Source organism: Trichomonas vaginalis, chromosome II (genome assembly GCF_026262505.1).
Source record: "Trichomonas vaginalis G3 chromosome II, whole genome shotgun sequence".
NCBI classification, from domain to species: domain Eukaryota; phylum Parabasalia; order Trichomonadida; family Trichomonadidae; genus Trichomonas; species Trichomonas vaginalis.
In genome coordinates, this window is record NC_067204.1 from 2,649,151 (window position 1) to 2,664,869 (window position 15,719).

Below are 15,719 nucleotides of genomic sequence, written 5' to 3' on the forward strand. Positions count from 1 at the left end.
AATTTCTGTGTACGTATTTTATCACAAATACTTTTATATATTTATAGTTGCAAATTTATAAATAAATATTTTACGAATTAAAATCACCACTATTTTTTTGTGTTTCCAATTTGAATAAAACCGAAAATTCGCATTGAAACAATATATCTGTAATATTAAACAATCTGATATTTCAAGCTAGGATAAATGCTAATTAATCGAATTAATAACCTTTCCTCAAATTTTCCGAACTGATATTCAATTATTTAACGATAATAAGTTTTCTCATGTTTTCCCATTTAATAACAATCTTTATTAAATTCCGAATAAGGGTTTCGTTTTGCGAAAAAACGTACAATACGCAATTTCGCTAAAAAAACATTTAGCTAGCAATTTCGACCTTTGACTCCACTCAAGACGTCACTTTTTTAATTTTGCGGTATCATATTTTTGGAAAATCTTTATGAATATTATATAAAAAGTCTCTTTAATATCTATATTTCATATTTTTATCGATTTTTAAAGTTTTTGCGAAAAGTATTCAATTATTTTTGCTATTTGGTCGGGTAAATGTCAGATTTGCGACATTTTCTGATATGATATTCAGATTCTACGTTGATAATAATGCTTATAGAACCCTCTTGCTATTGTGTCAAAATTGCGAAACCGATAGCAAAAATATCTCGCAATATCAAAATTGAGATATTGAGTGAATTATGCATTATAGAGATTAAAAATCTGATTTGTGAAAACATCTCATCAGTTTCTAGCTAATTCAAAAATCTTTACTATCTTATTCGATTAAAATGAAAAGGGAATAGTTTCATTATGCTTTAAATGACAGCCTTATAATATAATCATAGTTTTCGCTCAATATGCAGCATTTTTTTTTGAAATCTATGGTCAATGTCCTAAATACTGATTGCTTTGCATTCATATCTCTTACATTTTCTATACCCACATCACTATTCATTGCTATTCCTATCTTTTTCATTTTTGTTTGTTTCTCATAATTTCTCAAAAAACATGATAACTTGATATTTGTAAATATCATACTTTATAACGTAAATAAGAACTTGACCTATTAAGAAAAGCAGTAATGAAAAGAAAATCTGAAATTCATAAAAATTAGATTTTTTCGGTTTTCTCTTCAAATAATTGAAAGAATGATACTATTATAGGTTTATTATATTATATAGCATATAATCATGCTATAGCCGAAAATTATAAGTTTTGAGAAGATTGAATATAACACAAATAAATTTGAATGTAAGTTAAATTGCTTGTTGTTTCTAATAGCTATTTAATGAGAAATCCAATATTGCAAAATTCAAATTGAATGATTGAAAGAACAGAAAAAGTCATTCTTTCAATTTCGAATATGTTTCATTGTATTTATAATTATATGGCAAATAAGATATTTAAACTTGATTTTTGAAGGAAAATTCACAAAATTGAATAAATTCAAATAATTTTTATTCAAAAATAAACTAGTTATTTGAGTTTAATACTAATTCTCTATTCAAACTACAAAGTTTGTAATTTAAAATATTTTGTGAGATCAGATTGAATTAATTCAAGGTTCTTTTCAATTAATATTAATGACCATATTACGCATTTTCGAACATTCTAAACCAAATATATAAAAATGGGAGACGAATGTTAAATTTGCTAGACATGGGGGAGTTGTCTGCAAAGTTTTAACTCTTATCTCTAACAAAAAATTAATTTTTAAAAAAATGACCGAATACGTTTCACAGCGAGAAAAAAATAAAAGGCAAGATAGAATTTTCTAGACATAAAGAAGTTGTTTACCGAGTTTTAGCTCTTATCTCTAACAAAAAATTAATTTTTAAAAAAATGACCGAATACGTTTCACAGCGAGAAAAAAATAAAATACAAGATAGAATTTTCTAGACATAAAGAAGTTGTCTACCAATTGTCAGCTGTTACTTCTTCTCAATACTGATATAAAATAAAAATCTTTATTATTTATTTAACCTTTATTGTTTCATTAAACTTCATTTATTTTATATTATAGTTTTATTCTTTTAGCTACTTGTAAAATAATCTAATTTTATATCATCATTTTACCGGATTATTCTTCAGTACATCGATTGTGTATCTAAAATAATATCATTATCCTTATTCTGTTTTTTCCAAAATTCTTTTAAATATCTTTTTTGGTTAGATTACTTTATACTTTTTACTTTTATTTTTTAATTTCAAAAAAAATTTGGTGATTATTCTATTCTGTTACAATATGCTAGGGTTGTTAGATTCCCGACGATAGGTGTCTTGGAAGATTTGCCTGGTGTCATCATAGTGTCTTTAAATCAAAAATTTTATTTTGGAGTTAGTTTTATTGATTTTTCAATAAAAAACATTTCTAAAACAAGAAAATAAAACGATAAAATATTTATATTTGATATAAGGATCTTATATTGTAATAAACAGAAATTCATCAAAAGTGACAGCTCTCAATTTTTTGACATTTGTAAATTCTAAATTGAATGAGAAAAATGAAATAATACTAAGCATAATACAATATTCTAGATTTAATTATAATTAGGAAAAAGTTAGTTTTGAGAGTACTTTTCATAGGCATATAGAATGAAATCTTCTGAAAAATAATATCACATAAACTCATATTATTTTCTAATATATAACTATTTTATATAAAAATCAAATTCAATGATCTTAAAAGCGAAGGATAAACCTCAAAATTTACGAATATAATGAGTGGGAATATAATGCTTATCTATCATAAAACCATATGAAATATCAATTTTTGCTTTACGCCTAATTTTTGACGACAATTAGCAAAAAATGTTAAATGTTAACACTCAGTCCATTTGAATATGAAAATAAAATTGACTTTGATTAAATGTTTTTATTTATCATGCAATTCTTCTTGCGACCAAAGATTTGAATAAAATTTCAAAAAATAAGATAGCTTAAAAAATAATATACGGTAGTGTTTACTAATAGATGAATAGTATATAAATTCTATTAAAATGGATTTGATCCAAAAAAATATAAAACCAAAAATAATTGTTATAATTTAAATGAAGAAGTAATTTAAAACGATTTTATTTATGATCAAATTTTATATATTTTTTTGGATCAAATCCATTTTAATAGAATTTATATACTATTCATCTATTAGTAAACACTACCGTATATTATTTTTTAAGCTATCTTATTTTTTGAAATTTTATTCAAATCTTTGGTCGCAAGAAGAATTGCATGATAAATAAAAACATTTAATCAAAGTCAATTTTATTTTTCATATTCAAATGGACTGAGTGTTAACATTTAACATTTTTTGCTAATTGTCGTCAAAAATTAGGCGTAAAGCAAAAATTGATATTTCATATGGTTTTATGATAGATAAGCATTATATTCCCACTCATTATATTCGTAAATTTTGAGGTTTATCCTTCGCTTTTAAGATCATTGAATTTGATTTTTATATAAAATAGTTATATATTAGAAAATAATATGAGTTTATGTGATATTATTTTTCAGAAGATTTTGTGTTCTTCTTCAAAATTTTATTTTTTTATTAAAAAGAATCTTTACAACATATACATTTACTTTAATTAATATTTAAAAACGTGCTCTATCAAAAGTTCCAAAAATTCAATATTTTAGCTTTTCTGAGGTGTCACTTTTAATGAATTTCTGTTTACAACAATATATTTAAAATAAATATCATTTTATTTTTTTAATTGGTGTCTGTCAAACCATAATACACTATTCAAAAATTCAATGTGTCTTGCGGTTTCAAAAGACACCTTCAAATTGAACGATAGCACAGACACTATTGAATTTTACCCATTGTATTTAGTTTTTACCCTTTTTATTTTTAAGAATTAATGACTGAAACAGCCGTTTTGCTATGACCTCAATCACTTTTAAAAAAAAAAAAAAAAAAAAAAGGTAGTGGGGCTTCCAGGCACTTCGTGCCCTCTAGCCCCGAAGATGTTTTGTCACTTTTCTGTCACTTTTCAGGGAAAAAACATTTTTATTATATATATAAAATGAATTTTACAAAACCACCGTTACCCTTCTTTGGAAATAAGAGTAGATGTAAAGATATTCTATTGAGAGAACTTAAGAAACTACCGAATGGTCTAACATTTGTAGACTTGTTCGGTGGAAGTTTCTATATATCTCATTTGTGCCATACAATATTTCCTGACTCAAAGATTATATGCAATGACTTCGACAACTATATGAACCGTCTCAAACATATACCAGACACAAACAAAATATTGAAAGAGTTAAAAGAAAAGATACCTATAGGTAAGATGGAACGTATACCATTAGATAAGAAAAATACTGTCAGAGAGGTTTTGAAAAAAGCAGAGTATATTGACTGGGATAGTATATCTTCTAGACTATTATATAGTGGTGCTATAAGAGTTCATGACATTGAAACACTTATGTCAAAAGTTTTATATCTTAACTATACAAAGGTTTTCAAAGAGGACATAGAAAAATATACTGAGGGTATAGAGTTTGTGAGATGTCATTGGACAGAGTTGTATGAAAAATATAAAAACAAGGAAAATGTTTTCTTTATAGTGGACCCGCCGTTCTATAACACATGGGATTTTCAATACCAAGTAGACTGGACTTTGAGAGACTCTTTAGAAACTTTAGACGTTTTACATAACCATCCATGCTTTTACTTTACATCCGATAAAAGTGGTTTGGAAAGTGTCATGAGATGGTTAGAGGACATACATGACTATGAGTTTAGATACGATAAGATAGAATATGAGAGAGGTCCTATAAACTGGAGAAAGTGTCATAACAAAGAAATTTTACTAGTAAGTAAATGTGGTTTGAAATAGGACTACTTGTTTTAGGTTTTTTCCATTGTGTCATTTACTTATTTGACGTGGCAGAAAGATATAGAGAATATGAAGATGAACCAATGTCTGCAAATGTTCAGCATATGTACTCGTAAGAGATATTTTTATCTAATATTAAATGGACGCACAGAACTTAGCGAATGCACAGCAACCTGGACAACCAAACCCAGAGAATATTCCAAATGAAGTTAGAATACAAACTGCAATGGCAAACTATGGTCAAGTGCAACAGATGTACAAATGCAAACTGCCATGTCAAATGACGCTGCGTTAGGTTTGCCACCATGGTATGCAAATATGAGATGGAAAGAGTTTTATACAAACCCTGAAGTGGGATATAAAACAACTCTATGCAGATGACGCGAACACAGGAGTTGACCCAGAGTATGTTTTCTACCAGAGGAGAAATAGAATGTATGAGCTCCAGTTAAAGAATGCAATGGAACTCAACAGGAAACGTAAGAGACTAGGCGGACATTAGATTTTTACATATAGTAAAATGGGTTTCTTTGGAAGAATAGGAAACTTCTTTCGAAATGTTGGAAGAGGTATATGGAATGGAATAAAATCTGTCGGAAGAGGAATTTGGAACGGAGTCAAAAATATTGGTAAAAGAGTAGGTCAGTTTGTTGGTATTATACCTAAAGACCCTGAACCAGAAGAACAAGCTCCTGTTATACAACAGCCTGAACCTGCACCACAGTCTAGTTGGCAACCAAATCCAACACCTCAACCGTATTAAAATTATATTTTTACCGTTCGATAGTAGTTGTATATGAAACTAAGTTCTAAGTAAAACGCGTGTATAATGGAATTATTCTCTTTCTTCCATCTGTAGTAAACCATACTTGAAAGTCTGAAATACTTCCACTCGGCGGTTCATATAGCTTTGTAGGTTTTTCGTAAAAGTCATTTGCCAAGCATAAAAAAGAGTTTTGTGCACCAGAAAATGAAGCATGAACTATAATAGCATCTTGGTCGAAAACATTTTCATATGTTCCATTAGGGTTTTCGACTTCATAAAAGTTCGGGTGTACTGGATATTCTGCAGGCTGATTTAACATCCTCAAAAATCTATACCATGCCAAGTTGTTATATTTTGTAGAAATATAAACGTCTTCTCCAAGGTCTTCTATTCTATTGATTTTAACAGTTGCATTTTTCCTGTCATATAAAATATCGAGATGGTACTCTCCTTCGTCAATGTTAAACTGGTTTGCATATTCGATATAGATATCGTTTATTTTTTTCTTGAAAAGCTTGAAGAGTTGTTTCTAAGTTTACAAGCAAATTCACTTGTAAAAGTTTTCCCTGTTCAAATTTCTCATACGTACGTTTTTCTTTGTTATAGTATCGAACTTCAAAAGCGACCGTAAATGGGAAACCATGTATGGCTTCTGAAATGAACTTCATTCTACGAAAGCCAACAGCTTTTGTGACGGATGGGTCTCTTAACCATCTTAGTGGGTAGTCAAAACGATAGCCTTCATGCTTTACGGTCTCTGTCTCAAACTTTTGACCGACATTCGTAAAAAGTTCATCTAATGGTTTAGTTGTAGCAACTCTTGAATTTTCTTTTTCTATTGAAAGCATATTTTATCTAGAATAAAAATGTCGAAAGAAACAGCGTCTATGAGAGAAATACAACACAACCGACAACTCATTTTGCAAGCTCTAAATAAGAACACAACAAACTTTTCAAACTATTCTAAGATATCTGAGTCATTGAAAGAAGGAAACTTAAAACTGACGATAAACCCAATGACAGACGAGTTTCTATTTCAAGACAATAAGAACCATACTGTTTGTATAAATCCAACAAAAGAACTTTAAACGAGAAACCTATAGATGAACTTCTTTTGAAAGCAGATATTGACAACAAAGCTGACAAAGAGTATGTAGATGCAACAAGAGACTATATTCTCGCATGGACAGATAGAACATACCCACAAAAACATCATACACATAACATCTATGACGTAGATGAACTACCAGCAATGTTAGATGACAAAGCAGATAAACATATGTTGACAATAAAATGTCAAGTGAAGTGACAAGAGCTGACAAAGAATATTCTAAAAGACTCATACACATACCATTGCAAATATTACAAACTTACAAGAAACCTTAAACAGGAAAAGTGACGTTGGACATACACACGATTTCTTCGCAACTGTTGGTATAGAAAATATTGAAGGAACGGTTGAAGGAGCTGGTGGGGATGTATTAGATTGGAAACCTCCTAACTTTCCACAAGGTTTAACATCGGAAGAAGACATAACAACGATGAGATACATTAGATGTAGAAATGTCTATGTCATGGAGGATGAAAACAAAGTTAAATTCACTGCTCAAGATTTATATGATAAAAAAGCTGACAAAACAGAGCTTCAAACATTAAAGACAGAAATACTTCAAACCATTTACCCAGTTGGTTCTATTTACACGTCAATGAACTCTACCAGACCAGAAGTAGTACTTGGTTTTGGAACTTGGACTCAAATACTCGAAAGTTTTTTGTATTGTGCACACACTCCAAAGAAAACAGTGGAAGTAAAACGATATCTGTCGACAACTTGCCACCACATAGTCATTCTGGTACAACAAACTTTTCTGGCGACCATAGCCACTCATTAAGAGACCACCCATTATACAACTCAGAGTATGAAGCTGGCTATGACGTTTTATCTCCAGATTATAACCATTCAGCAAAAAAGACTTTTCGACAAACTGAACCAGGAGGAAACCACCAACATACTTTTACAACAACATCTACAGGACTAGGTAAAATACATGCCACCTTACATGACAGTTTGTGCATGGTATAGAATTGCTTAGTCGTCATTTTCAACTTCTTTAGCATATTCGTCAGGAGTTGTCTTATATTTGTTAGGAACTGTCTTTGAAAGTATACCACCTTGAACCTTAACAAGTTTGAAACGAGGTCTGACAATAGTAGTTTTATCTTCTGCTTGCAGTCTGTACATTTTGCCATGTTTGCCTAAAACTTCATAATATTCTCTTGTATACTTTCTTCTATTTTTACGAACACGAAGGTGAGTACCTGTCGGGTTCCCATTGTTGTCATAGTCAATAGTATTTTCATATGGGTCGCGTTTAGGTATTTCTATTTTTACTTTGTCACCTTTCTTAAGTTTTGAAGCCTGGCATTCTTTCTTGTTTGTCTCTTTTGACTAAACTATTAAATATATAGTCTTTCTCTAAGTCAGGGTTGTTTTTCATTTCTTCGGGGGAGTGGTTTCCCAAACCTTTTTGTTTACGGTTATTGTAATATTTAAACTTGTCTCATCTTTGCCATGGAGAAATGTCTATATTTGTCGTCATATGACATTTCATTTGCTTCACCACCTTGTGGTTGGTTTAAGTCTCTTAAGATTTTTATACAACTGTCAATGACACAAGAGCAGAATGGTTTTGGTCGACAATGAAATATTGGTTTACATTTTTTGAACGCAGATAGTTTTTAATATCGTCTGATTTGAAAGAACTTTCACAGTCAGATGTCAGTTTTGTTGGATGGTATTTGTCAACGAATATTGTCAAAGCTGCTAAGATATCTAAAATAGCTTTGGACTGTAATGGTATGGCTTCACAGTATCTTGTGTTTTGACCGACAAATATTAGCCAGTATGGAGGTCCATCTTCTCTATACCTCGGAATGTTTTCCAAGAATATCCATAAACCAAGCATTTGGTGTTGAACTAAAGATTTTTATTGAGTGCTTTTTTTGTGCCTTAGAAACATAGGGGTCCTTGTTTGGATTCGTCATTTTTTAACCCATAAGAAATGGGGTTTATTTGGCGCATTAGCAGGAGTTGCATCCAGATTTTTGCCCGCAGTGGGAACAATAGCCAGAGGTGTATTTGGAGTTGGAAGGAAGATTTTGAGTACATTAGGTATACTGAAAGAGAAAGCACAGCCTATTATACAAACTGTACAGAAAGGTTGGGATGTAGCACGAGATGCAACAAATCTTATTCCAAATCCTGAAACAAGAGGAAAAGTTCAAGGATGGATGGACAATGTAGGAAGACAAGCAGGAAACTACTATAACAAGCAAATGACTACTATAACCAAGCAGGGCACTATATGGACCAAGGTGAAAGATTCTTTAACAGAGGATATAACCATGCACAACAGTGGGTAACACAACCAAACCGCAACCGCCTCAAACGTGGGAATGTAAATTTTTTTACTGAGATGAAATGAACAATACAGCATTGAGACAAATGGGCTCAAGATGGATTGTCGGCTTCCAGCAGTTACACCAACCACGTGTTTGTCAAGTTCTTCCTATACCTCAAGAAGTTTTAGACCGACTTAAAAAACCTAAACAACAGTTGAAAACAAACCAAATTAAATTTTTTACTGAGATGAAATGACGGAAGAAGTTGAAACGGTAGATTTGACACACAAACAAAAAGTTCAGAACCATTGTCAAAACCTGTCAAAGAACTTACAGATGAAGAAAAAATTCAATAATAGAAAGTGCCAGGTCTGGAAATACAAACCCCTAACTACAAAGTCACTTTCATAGAAATGGAACGGCTAGTATCTCAAAAAAGAAACAGACTCTCACAAATAAAATATTGAAGTCTGAAGGAGCTTTCGAGACAACAGATGGAAAAGTTTACTTCACTGACCAACAGTTCATTATAGAACATCTCATTGACTTAGAGTCGAAATATTCTAAACTTTACAACAAACACAAAAAGTTGAAAGGAAAACAAAAACAAATGGCATATGATATTTATGAAGATGTTGACGACACAACTGTTCCTGCAAGTAGGGTAAAGTCAGAGGAACCGAAAAGTGACGAAAAACCGATAGAAGAAGGGAAGCCAAAAACTGAAGAAAAACCAAAACCAAAGGTTAGTATTCAACCTTCATTAGCTGGTATGGGTTGGCGTCAAAGACTTATGGTAGCTGGTGGTTATGTTAAGTAAAGGAAAAAACATTTTTCAAAAAAAATATTTTTTTATTTTATTTGAAATGTACGCTGAGTTTGTTGGAACAGACCGTTGGGAAACTTGTTTGTTAGATGAGAAATATGAAATTCACTGTTGTGAGTCATTTGAAGTCAGAAACAAAAAGACAAAAAGAGTTTTAAGCGGATGGGAGCGAAATGACGGATATGCTAATATGAAGATGAGTGGAAAAAACTATTTTAAACATGTTGTCATTGCAACTCATTTTATACCGAACCCTAACAATTTACCTTTTGTAGACCATATAAACCATATAAGAAACGACAATAGACTTGAAAACTTGCGTTGGGTCACTTGTTCTGAAAACAATAAGAACATAGGCAAATTTCGAGATATTGTATTCGAATTTGTCGACGAACTAGAAGATGAAGCAATTGAAATTACAGACTATGGCGAGCATACGTTTGAGTTTTACTACTATAGCGAAGAACAAGACTCTTTCTACTTTTATACCGGCGTAAACTATAGGAAATTACAAGTATGTTTTACTAAGGCGGGCTATGCCTCATGTAAACGCTAGAGATACAGATGGAAAATACGTTCAAATACATCTTAACAAATTCAAGAAAGCTATATGGCATACCATTTTAAAATATTTTTTATTTTTATAAAATGCCCCCATATAGAATGATAGAAAATCTGCTAGAATAAAAGCAGAGTTGCAAAGATATGGTTGGAAAGTTTCAAAGAAGTTTAAATATAGGAAGGGAAAGCAATAAAAGTCTATGACAATTGTCTGGTCTTCGCTACGAAATGGATTTGGAAACAGCACGTGCAAATTATCCAAACAGACTAGAGAGGTTAGAAGAAGAACGTCTTATGGACATGCCTTTCGATGTTAGTGAACCTCAAGTTGAAGACACGACGGCTTTGCCAGATTCTACTGGAAATGACGAACAATTGCATCCTTTGAGAAGGAAAAAAGGAAAGGTGAAGACGCACATGCTCCCATGAAAAGAACAAGATATGCATATGAAAAGTACCGTGAAGTTAGAAGTCAAATTACTTCTGGTCGAACCTTTACAGTAAACTTTGACGAAGGAAAGAACAAAGAAGGCTTCATGGGTGTACTTGCTGCCATACAAGACGGAAATAAGAAAGGATACAATCTCAGACTAACCGTAACAGATTTAGATGGTCATATATACTATGCACATGGCAATGTCACAACAGCCGCACAACTTCTTGACGCTTTCAAGACTACAAAGAGAGAACAAATGGTTGACTCCGACTCAGACATTTTGAATGCAATTGAAGGAATTGCAAGTGTCAAGTTCGAATGGTACCAACCTAACCCTCAAGCAGTCAGACAACATGCTGGGTATTTCCCGTTCAGAAATAAGTCTGACATTGACTTAACCAGGTATGGAATTTACAATTCAATTGAAAAAATTGTCAATGAACCTTGTATTCTTACATGTCTCAGGAACTCTGGTCTTGTTACAGATGAGAAGATGAAGTATCTTGAGTCATGTGTGAAGACAAGGTACATGCTCAGAGGTCAATTGGCTAAAATTGCACCGTTGGCAAATGTGAATATCCGAGTCAACATTCCGACTGAGAAAGGTTTTCACATGACGACTATGTTGTTGACAAAGACTTACCATGGTTGAAGATTGTAATTGTCCACAACCACTTCATGTTGAACGAAAGTCTTACAAACCCATTGTTCGGAAAAGGCAAGTGCAACATTGTCAGAGCTGTTAACATTCTTTTCGAGAAAGGTTTGTTGGAACCAATTCCAGATGACAAGCTGACAGAAAGTTTTGTACCAAAAGACGAAACAAACTTTTCACTGTTAGCAAGACCAAAAGTTGTTCCAGACAAAGTTCTAGTACAAAAGAAGTACACAGTTCCAAAAGGAGTTGGATTGTTCGGATACCAACCTGAACCAGAAGAACTTCCAATGAGGTTGCAAGAACTTCAAGATGCTATAAACAAACTTCCATTGAGACATCCAATTGACGTCAAATTGTATTGGAGAGCATCTGAGTTAGGTCAGAAGGTTTTATATGAAACAGGTTGCTTCGACGATGTTTATGAGATAACAGGAGAAGTTTCTCAGAAGATAAGAGACTCGCTTGAATTTCCAAAAACTGGTCCGATTGGATGCGATAAGTTCGACTCAGATGAAAAAATATACTATGTCGACCTTAACGCTGCGTACATGAGGTTCGTCCAATATATCCCGACTGGAATTCCAAACGAAAATGGCGAGTTCCCGGGAAGGAACTATACAGTTGGAAAAGTCATACAACAACTCTATGATATTAGGAAAGCTTCAAACCCCAAACTTGCAATGACACTCAAATTGCTTATGAATTCGACATGGGGGTATTCCATTAAAAAACCTCAAGAGATGAAGAGTAAACATTATGAGAAGGTCGACAACTTTGTTGAAAGGTTTTCTCCTTTTGTTTTGAAATACGAATTTACCGAAGGTGAAAGTGGCTTAGTAACCACATTAAAACCTATTGTCGAACATTGGTCTTATCCTCAGTTCGCAAAGGCAGTCCTTGACAACTACAACAAATTCTTCTCAGAGGTTAAATCCAAAGTGAAGGTATACTATGAGAACATTGACGCACTCATGACGAACGAAGAAGGCTATAACAAACTCATTGAAATGGGTTTAGTCGGTGAAAAGATGGGCTGTTTTAAGCTAGACAAAATTTTCACCGAAGTTCATGTCCTCTCCAAGCGTAAGTACTGGGGTGTTAAAGAAGATGGTGAAATAGTTAAACATTGCATGAAATAAAACATTGCATACCATTTTAAAACGTTTTTAAAACAGTATATTTTTACATATATTAAATGTTTCAGGTTGAAAAACAAAGAACAAAAGTAGCAGATACAAAACCGTTAGACTATATCTTTACAAACGCCGGTAGGACTATATCAGATGAAGAAATTTCATCCCGTACTTACAGGTTTGACTTTCCAATTCGTTGGCTTCAAAGTCCTTCAGATGCAAAGGCAATAGGATTTAGAAAAGTTTTGTTTTCAAAAAGAACTAACGCATTTATGTTCGCAGTATATTTTCATGGGCAGTATGAAGGTTCTGATGGTCTAATAGACAAATTTGACGAAATGAGAATCTTTACAGTTCGTTCAGACGAAAGTCTTGAGAAAACTCTAAATGACTTTCAAACTCAAATGAACAAATATTATTGGGAATTTCAAGAAAAATACGACTCTTTACTAAATGGAACATACTATCTGAAACTAGAATACAACAAGATGAATTCCACCGTTTCATTTCAAAGGATTGAAATTAACCCTCCAAGAAGTACACAGTTTTTATTTTGGGAAGTAGACAAACGTTCTTGGGCACAATTTCTTCGGTTACTAAACCAGAACGAACCATTGCACCTGACGGTCCGTTTAAATTTATACGTCCACCAGCAGATTTGACAGTTTATAGAAACGTGTTCGACCCTCAAAATGTCATGTGTCATGCAAGTTTCAGTTCAAGCAACAACAGTTTTCTTTGTATTGGTAAGGACTTTTATGACCTTACCTCTAAATTCTACGAACCACCTAGTAACAGTTTCTCTGACTTTCAAGTTTGGTTCACAACAAACGGTGTGCAGCATATTATTCCATTGTACTATGACTTTTATCTCGAATTGTCTTTCATATATAACTACGGAAAAGTGCTGAAAAAGTATTGAATGTGAAGATATTAGAAAATAACATTTTTTCTAACATCGTAGAAAACTCATGAAAACAATTTATTTTTGTGAATATGCAAGCGGCTCATAGCTCAGTGGTATGGGCTACCTCGTTAAAGGCGTCGAAGACCTCGGTTCAAATCCCGATTCGCGCAGGTTTTTTCCTTTTATGCAGTGAAATTTCATGTACATAGGTTACTTTGGTGTTAGACCCTAGTGAAGAAAATAGAACGATATAAGTTTACATTTGTAAGGTTACTTTGGTGTTAGACCCTAGTGAAGAAAATAGAACGATATAAGTTTACATTTGTAAAGTTGGACGATAAAAATCTCTGCTACTAGCAGTACTGCTACTGTCAGTAAAAGTATTGCTACTGTCAGTAAAAGTACTGCTACTGTCAGAAAAAGTACTGCTACTGTCAGAAAAAGTACTGCTAGTTGCAGTAAAAAGGAAAATTTGAGAGGGTTTTCGACGATAAAGTACTGCTACTGTCAGTAAAAGTACTGCTACTGTCAGTAGCAGTACTGCTAGTAGCAGAGATTTTTATCGTTGTGGTCCGACGGTTAAGCCACAAACGAATGTCCGACGTCCCACCAAAAAATATTTTTTTATTTTTATTGTAAGAACAGAAATGTCAGTCGAAGCAAAAACGTTCACGAACAAATCTAATGGCGAAACATTCACAAAAGGCACTTACAACGGTATTGAAGTCTTACGTAGAGACAAGGATGGTTATATAAATGCAACAAAGATATGTCAGCAGTTTGGGAAAGACTTTAGAAGGTTGTTGGAAAATAAGTCCTGGGAAGAGTATTATACGGCATTTTGTGAAGAATATACCAACCCGCGGAAAACGGCGGGTTGCTTTTTATACAAAGTTCATGCAGGAATTCCTGATGAAATCAAACAGGTTAGAGGAATGTATGTAGACCCAAGACTTGTAAACTATATAGCAATGTGGGCTTCTCCAAAATATTGCATAGCAGTTGGAAAAATTATGGACTCCATAGACAAGAAAGTTCATGAGAAATTAGATGAAGAAGAACTTGAAGATACAGTAGAGAATGCAAAACCTTTGTTTGAAGAAGAAGTTAGAAAAATGCATGAAAAACAAATAGAACATGAACGTGAGATATGTTCTGGTTATAGAGATTCTCCATACGAACTAGACCAATGGGAACAAGAAGATTTAAAGAGAGAATTTAGAGAATATGAACTCGCTAAGATAACATTAGAAGCTGCAGAAAAGAAGTTAAAAGTTTGGGGTCGTTTTGTACAAAAATATTGTGAGTAAATGAACCATTTTTTTTCGACAAAAATATATTTTAGGGTAGAAGGTTAGATCTAACCTGTCTTCTACCCTCTTTTCTACCCTCTTGAATTTTCATGACTTCTTCGTAAATGTTTTGTCAAGACTTCTTCATAAATGTTTTGTCAAGACTTCTTCATCGTAATGAGTGTAAAGGACCCAAAAATATATTTTAGGGTAGAAGGTTAGATCTAACCTGTCTTCTACCCTCTTTTCTACCCTCTTGAATTTTCATGAATTTCATCGTAAATGTTTTGTCATGATTTCATCGTAAATGTTTTGTCAAGACTTCTTCGTACATGTTTTCTAACCTCATGAGTTTTCCCGAAATAAAAAATAAAGTTGGTTTTTTTAAAAAAATATTTTTTATTTTTATTGTAAGAACATGTTAGCAACAACAGCACCAAATTCGTTAGTCATGAACCCAACTTCAATGTTAGTAGAGATGAAAAGCTTCATTCCTTCTTCATATACTTTCGAAACAGAAATCCAGAAGATAAAGCAAGAACTTCTCCAAGGAGATTTAGATTGCACTGCAAAAGATGAAACAGATGAAGAATATCTTTATGAAATGCAGGATATTATTGACCATCTACCTAAACTTCCTGAAATCCAACAACAAAAGCTTACTATTCCAGAATTCGATGAAATAGAAGTCAAAGCAACTGACTCAGTAGAAATAAAGAAGTTCATACGAAAGGTTAACTATGAGTTTCTTGGATTTCATTGCAACCACAAAGTCATGGACAAAGATTGCGATATGGTATATAAGAACATCTCTGACATATACAAATCTGGGGAGTTTAAGACCTACGACAACTTTGTTTCGTTAGTTGCAAAATGTGTATGGCAGATAAGAGA

The 15,719-nt window shown here is 32.7% G+C and overlaps 3 protein-coding genes and 5 pseudogenes across 8 annotated transcripts, besides 5 other annotated features; 7 read left to right on the forward strand and 1 right to left on the reverse strand.

Moving 5' to 3' along the window:
- Positions 1-1,104: 1,104 nt before the first annotated feature.
- Positions 1,105-1,932: a mobile genetic element.
- A 105-nt stretch (positions 1,933-2,037) lies between these two features.
- Positions 2,038-2,066: a mobile genetic element.
- A 360-nt stretch (positions 2,067-2,426) lies between these two features.
- Positions 2,427-2,463: a mobile genetic element.
- Positions 2,464-3,640: 1,177 nt separating this feature from the next.
- Positions 3,641-3,678: a mobile genetic element.
- A 347-nt stretch (positions 3,679-4,025) lies between these two features.
- TVAGG3_0473630 (phage tail repeat-like family) lies at positions 4,026-4,844 on the forward strand (the record flags this gene model as incomplete). Its single annotated transcript, XM_051235608.1, has 1 exon — positions 4,026-4,844. One exon carries the CDS (start codon positions 4,026-4,028, stop codon positions 4,842-4,844), a length of 819 nt encoding a protein of 272 aa, XP_051093432.1.
- Positions 4,845-5,364: 520 nt separating this feature from the next.
- TVAGG3_0473640 (serine threonine-protein phosphatase family) lies at positions 5,365-5,607 on the forward strand (the record flags this gene model as incomplete). Its single annotated transcript, XM_051235609.1, has 1 exon — positions 5,365-5,607. The coding sequence occupies one exon, from the start codon at positions 5,365-5,367 to the stop codon at positions 5,605-5,607; it is 243 nt and encodes an 80-aa protein (XP_051093433.1).
- Positions 5,608-6,016: 409 nt separating this feature from the next.
- On the reverse strand, positions 6,017-6,458 carry TVAGG3_0473650 (annotated as a pseudogene). The gene has a single exon. A coding segment is annotated over exon 1 (442 nt).
- Positions 6,459-6,944: 486 nt separating this feature from the next.
- Positions 6,945-15,719: part of a mobile genetic element that runs on past the window's edge.
- Positions 9,265-9,832, forward strand: TVAGG3_0473670 (annotated as a pseudogene). Its single transcript has one exon. A coding segment is annotated over exon 1 (568 nt).
- Positions 10,936-12,632, forward strand: TVAGG3_0473680 (annotated as a pseudogene). The gene has a single exon. A coding segment is annotated over exon 1 (1,697 nt).
- Positions 12,899-13,548, forward strand: TVAGG3_0473690 (annotated as a pseudogene). Its single transcript has one exon. A coding segment is annotated over exon 1 (650 nt).
- Positions 14,584-14,843, forward strand: TVAGG3_0473700 (annotated as a pseudogene). The gene has a single exon. A coding segment is annotated over exon 1 (260 nt).
- TVAGG3_0473710 (organellar and viral DNA polymerase type B) lies at positions 15,244-15,558 on the forward strand (the record flags this gene model as incomplete). The annotated part of the gene is made up of 1 exon (XM_051235610.1): positions 15,244-15,558. A coding segment is annotated over one exon (315 nt), but the record flags the coding sequence as incomplete, so codon positions are not given.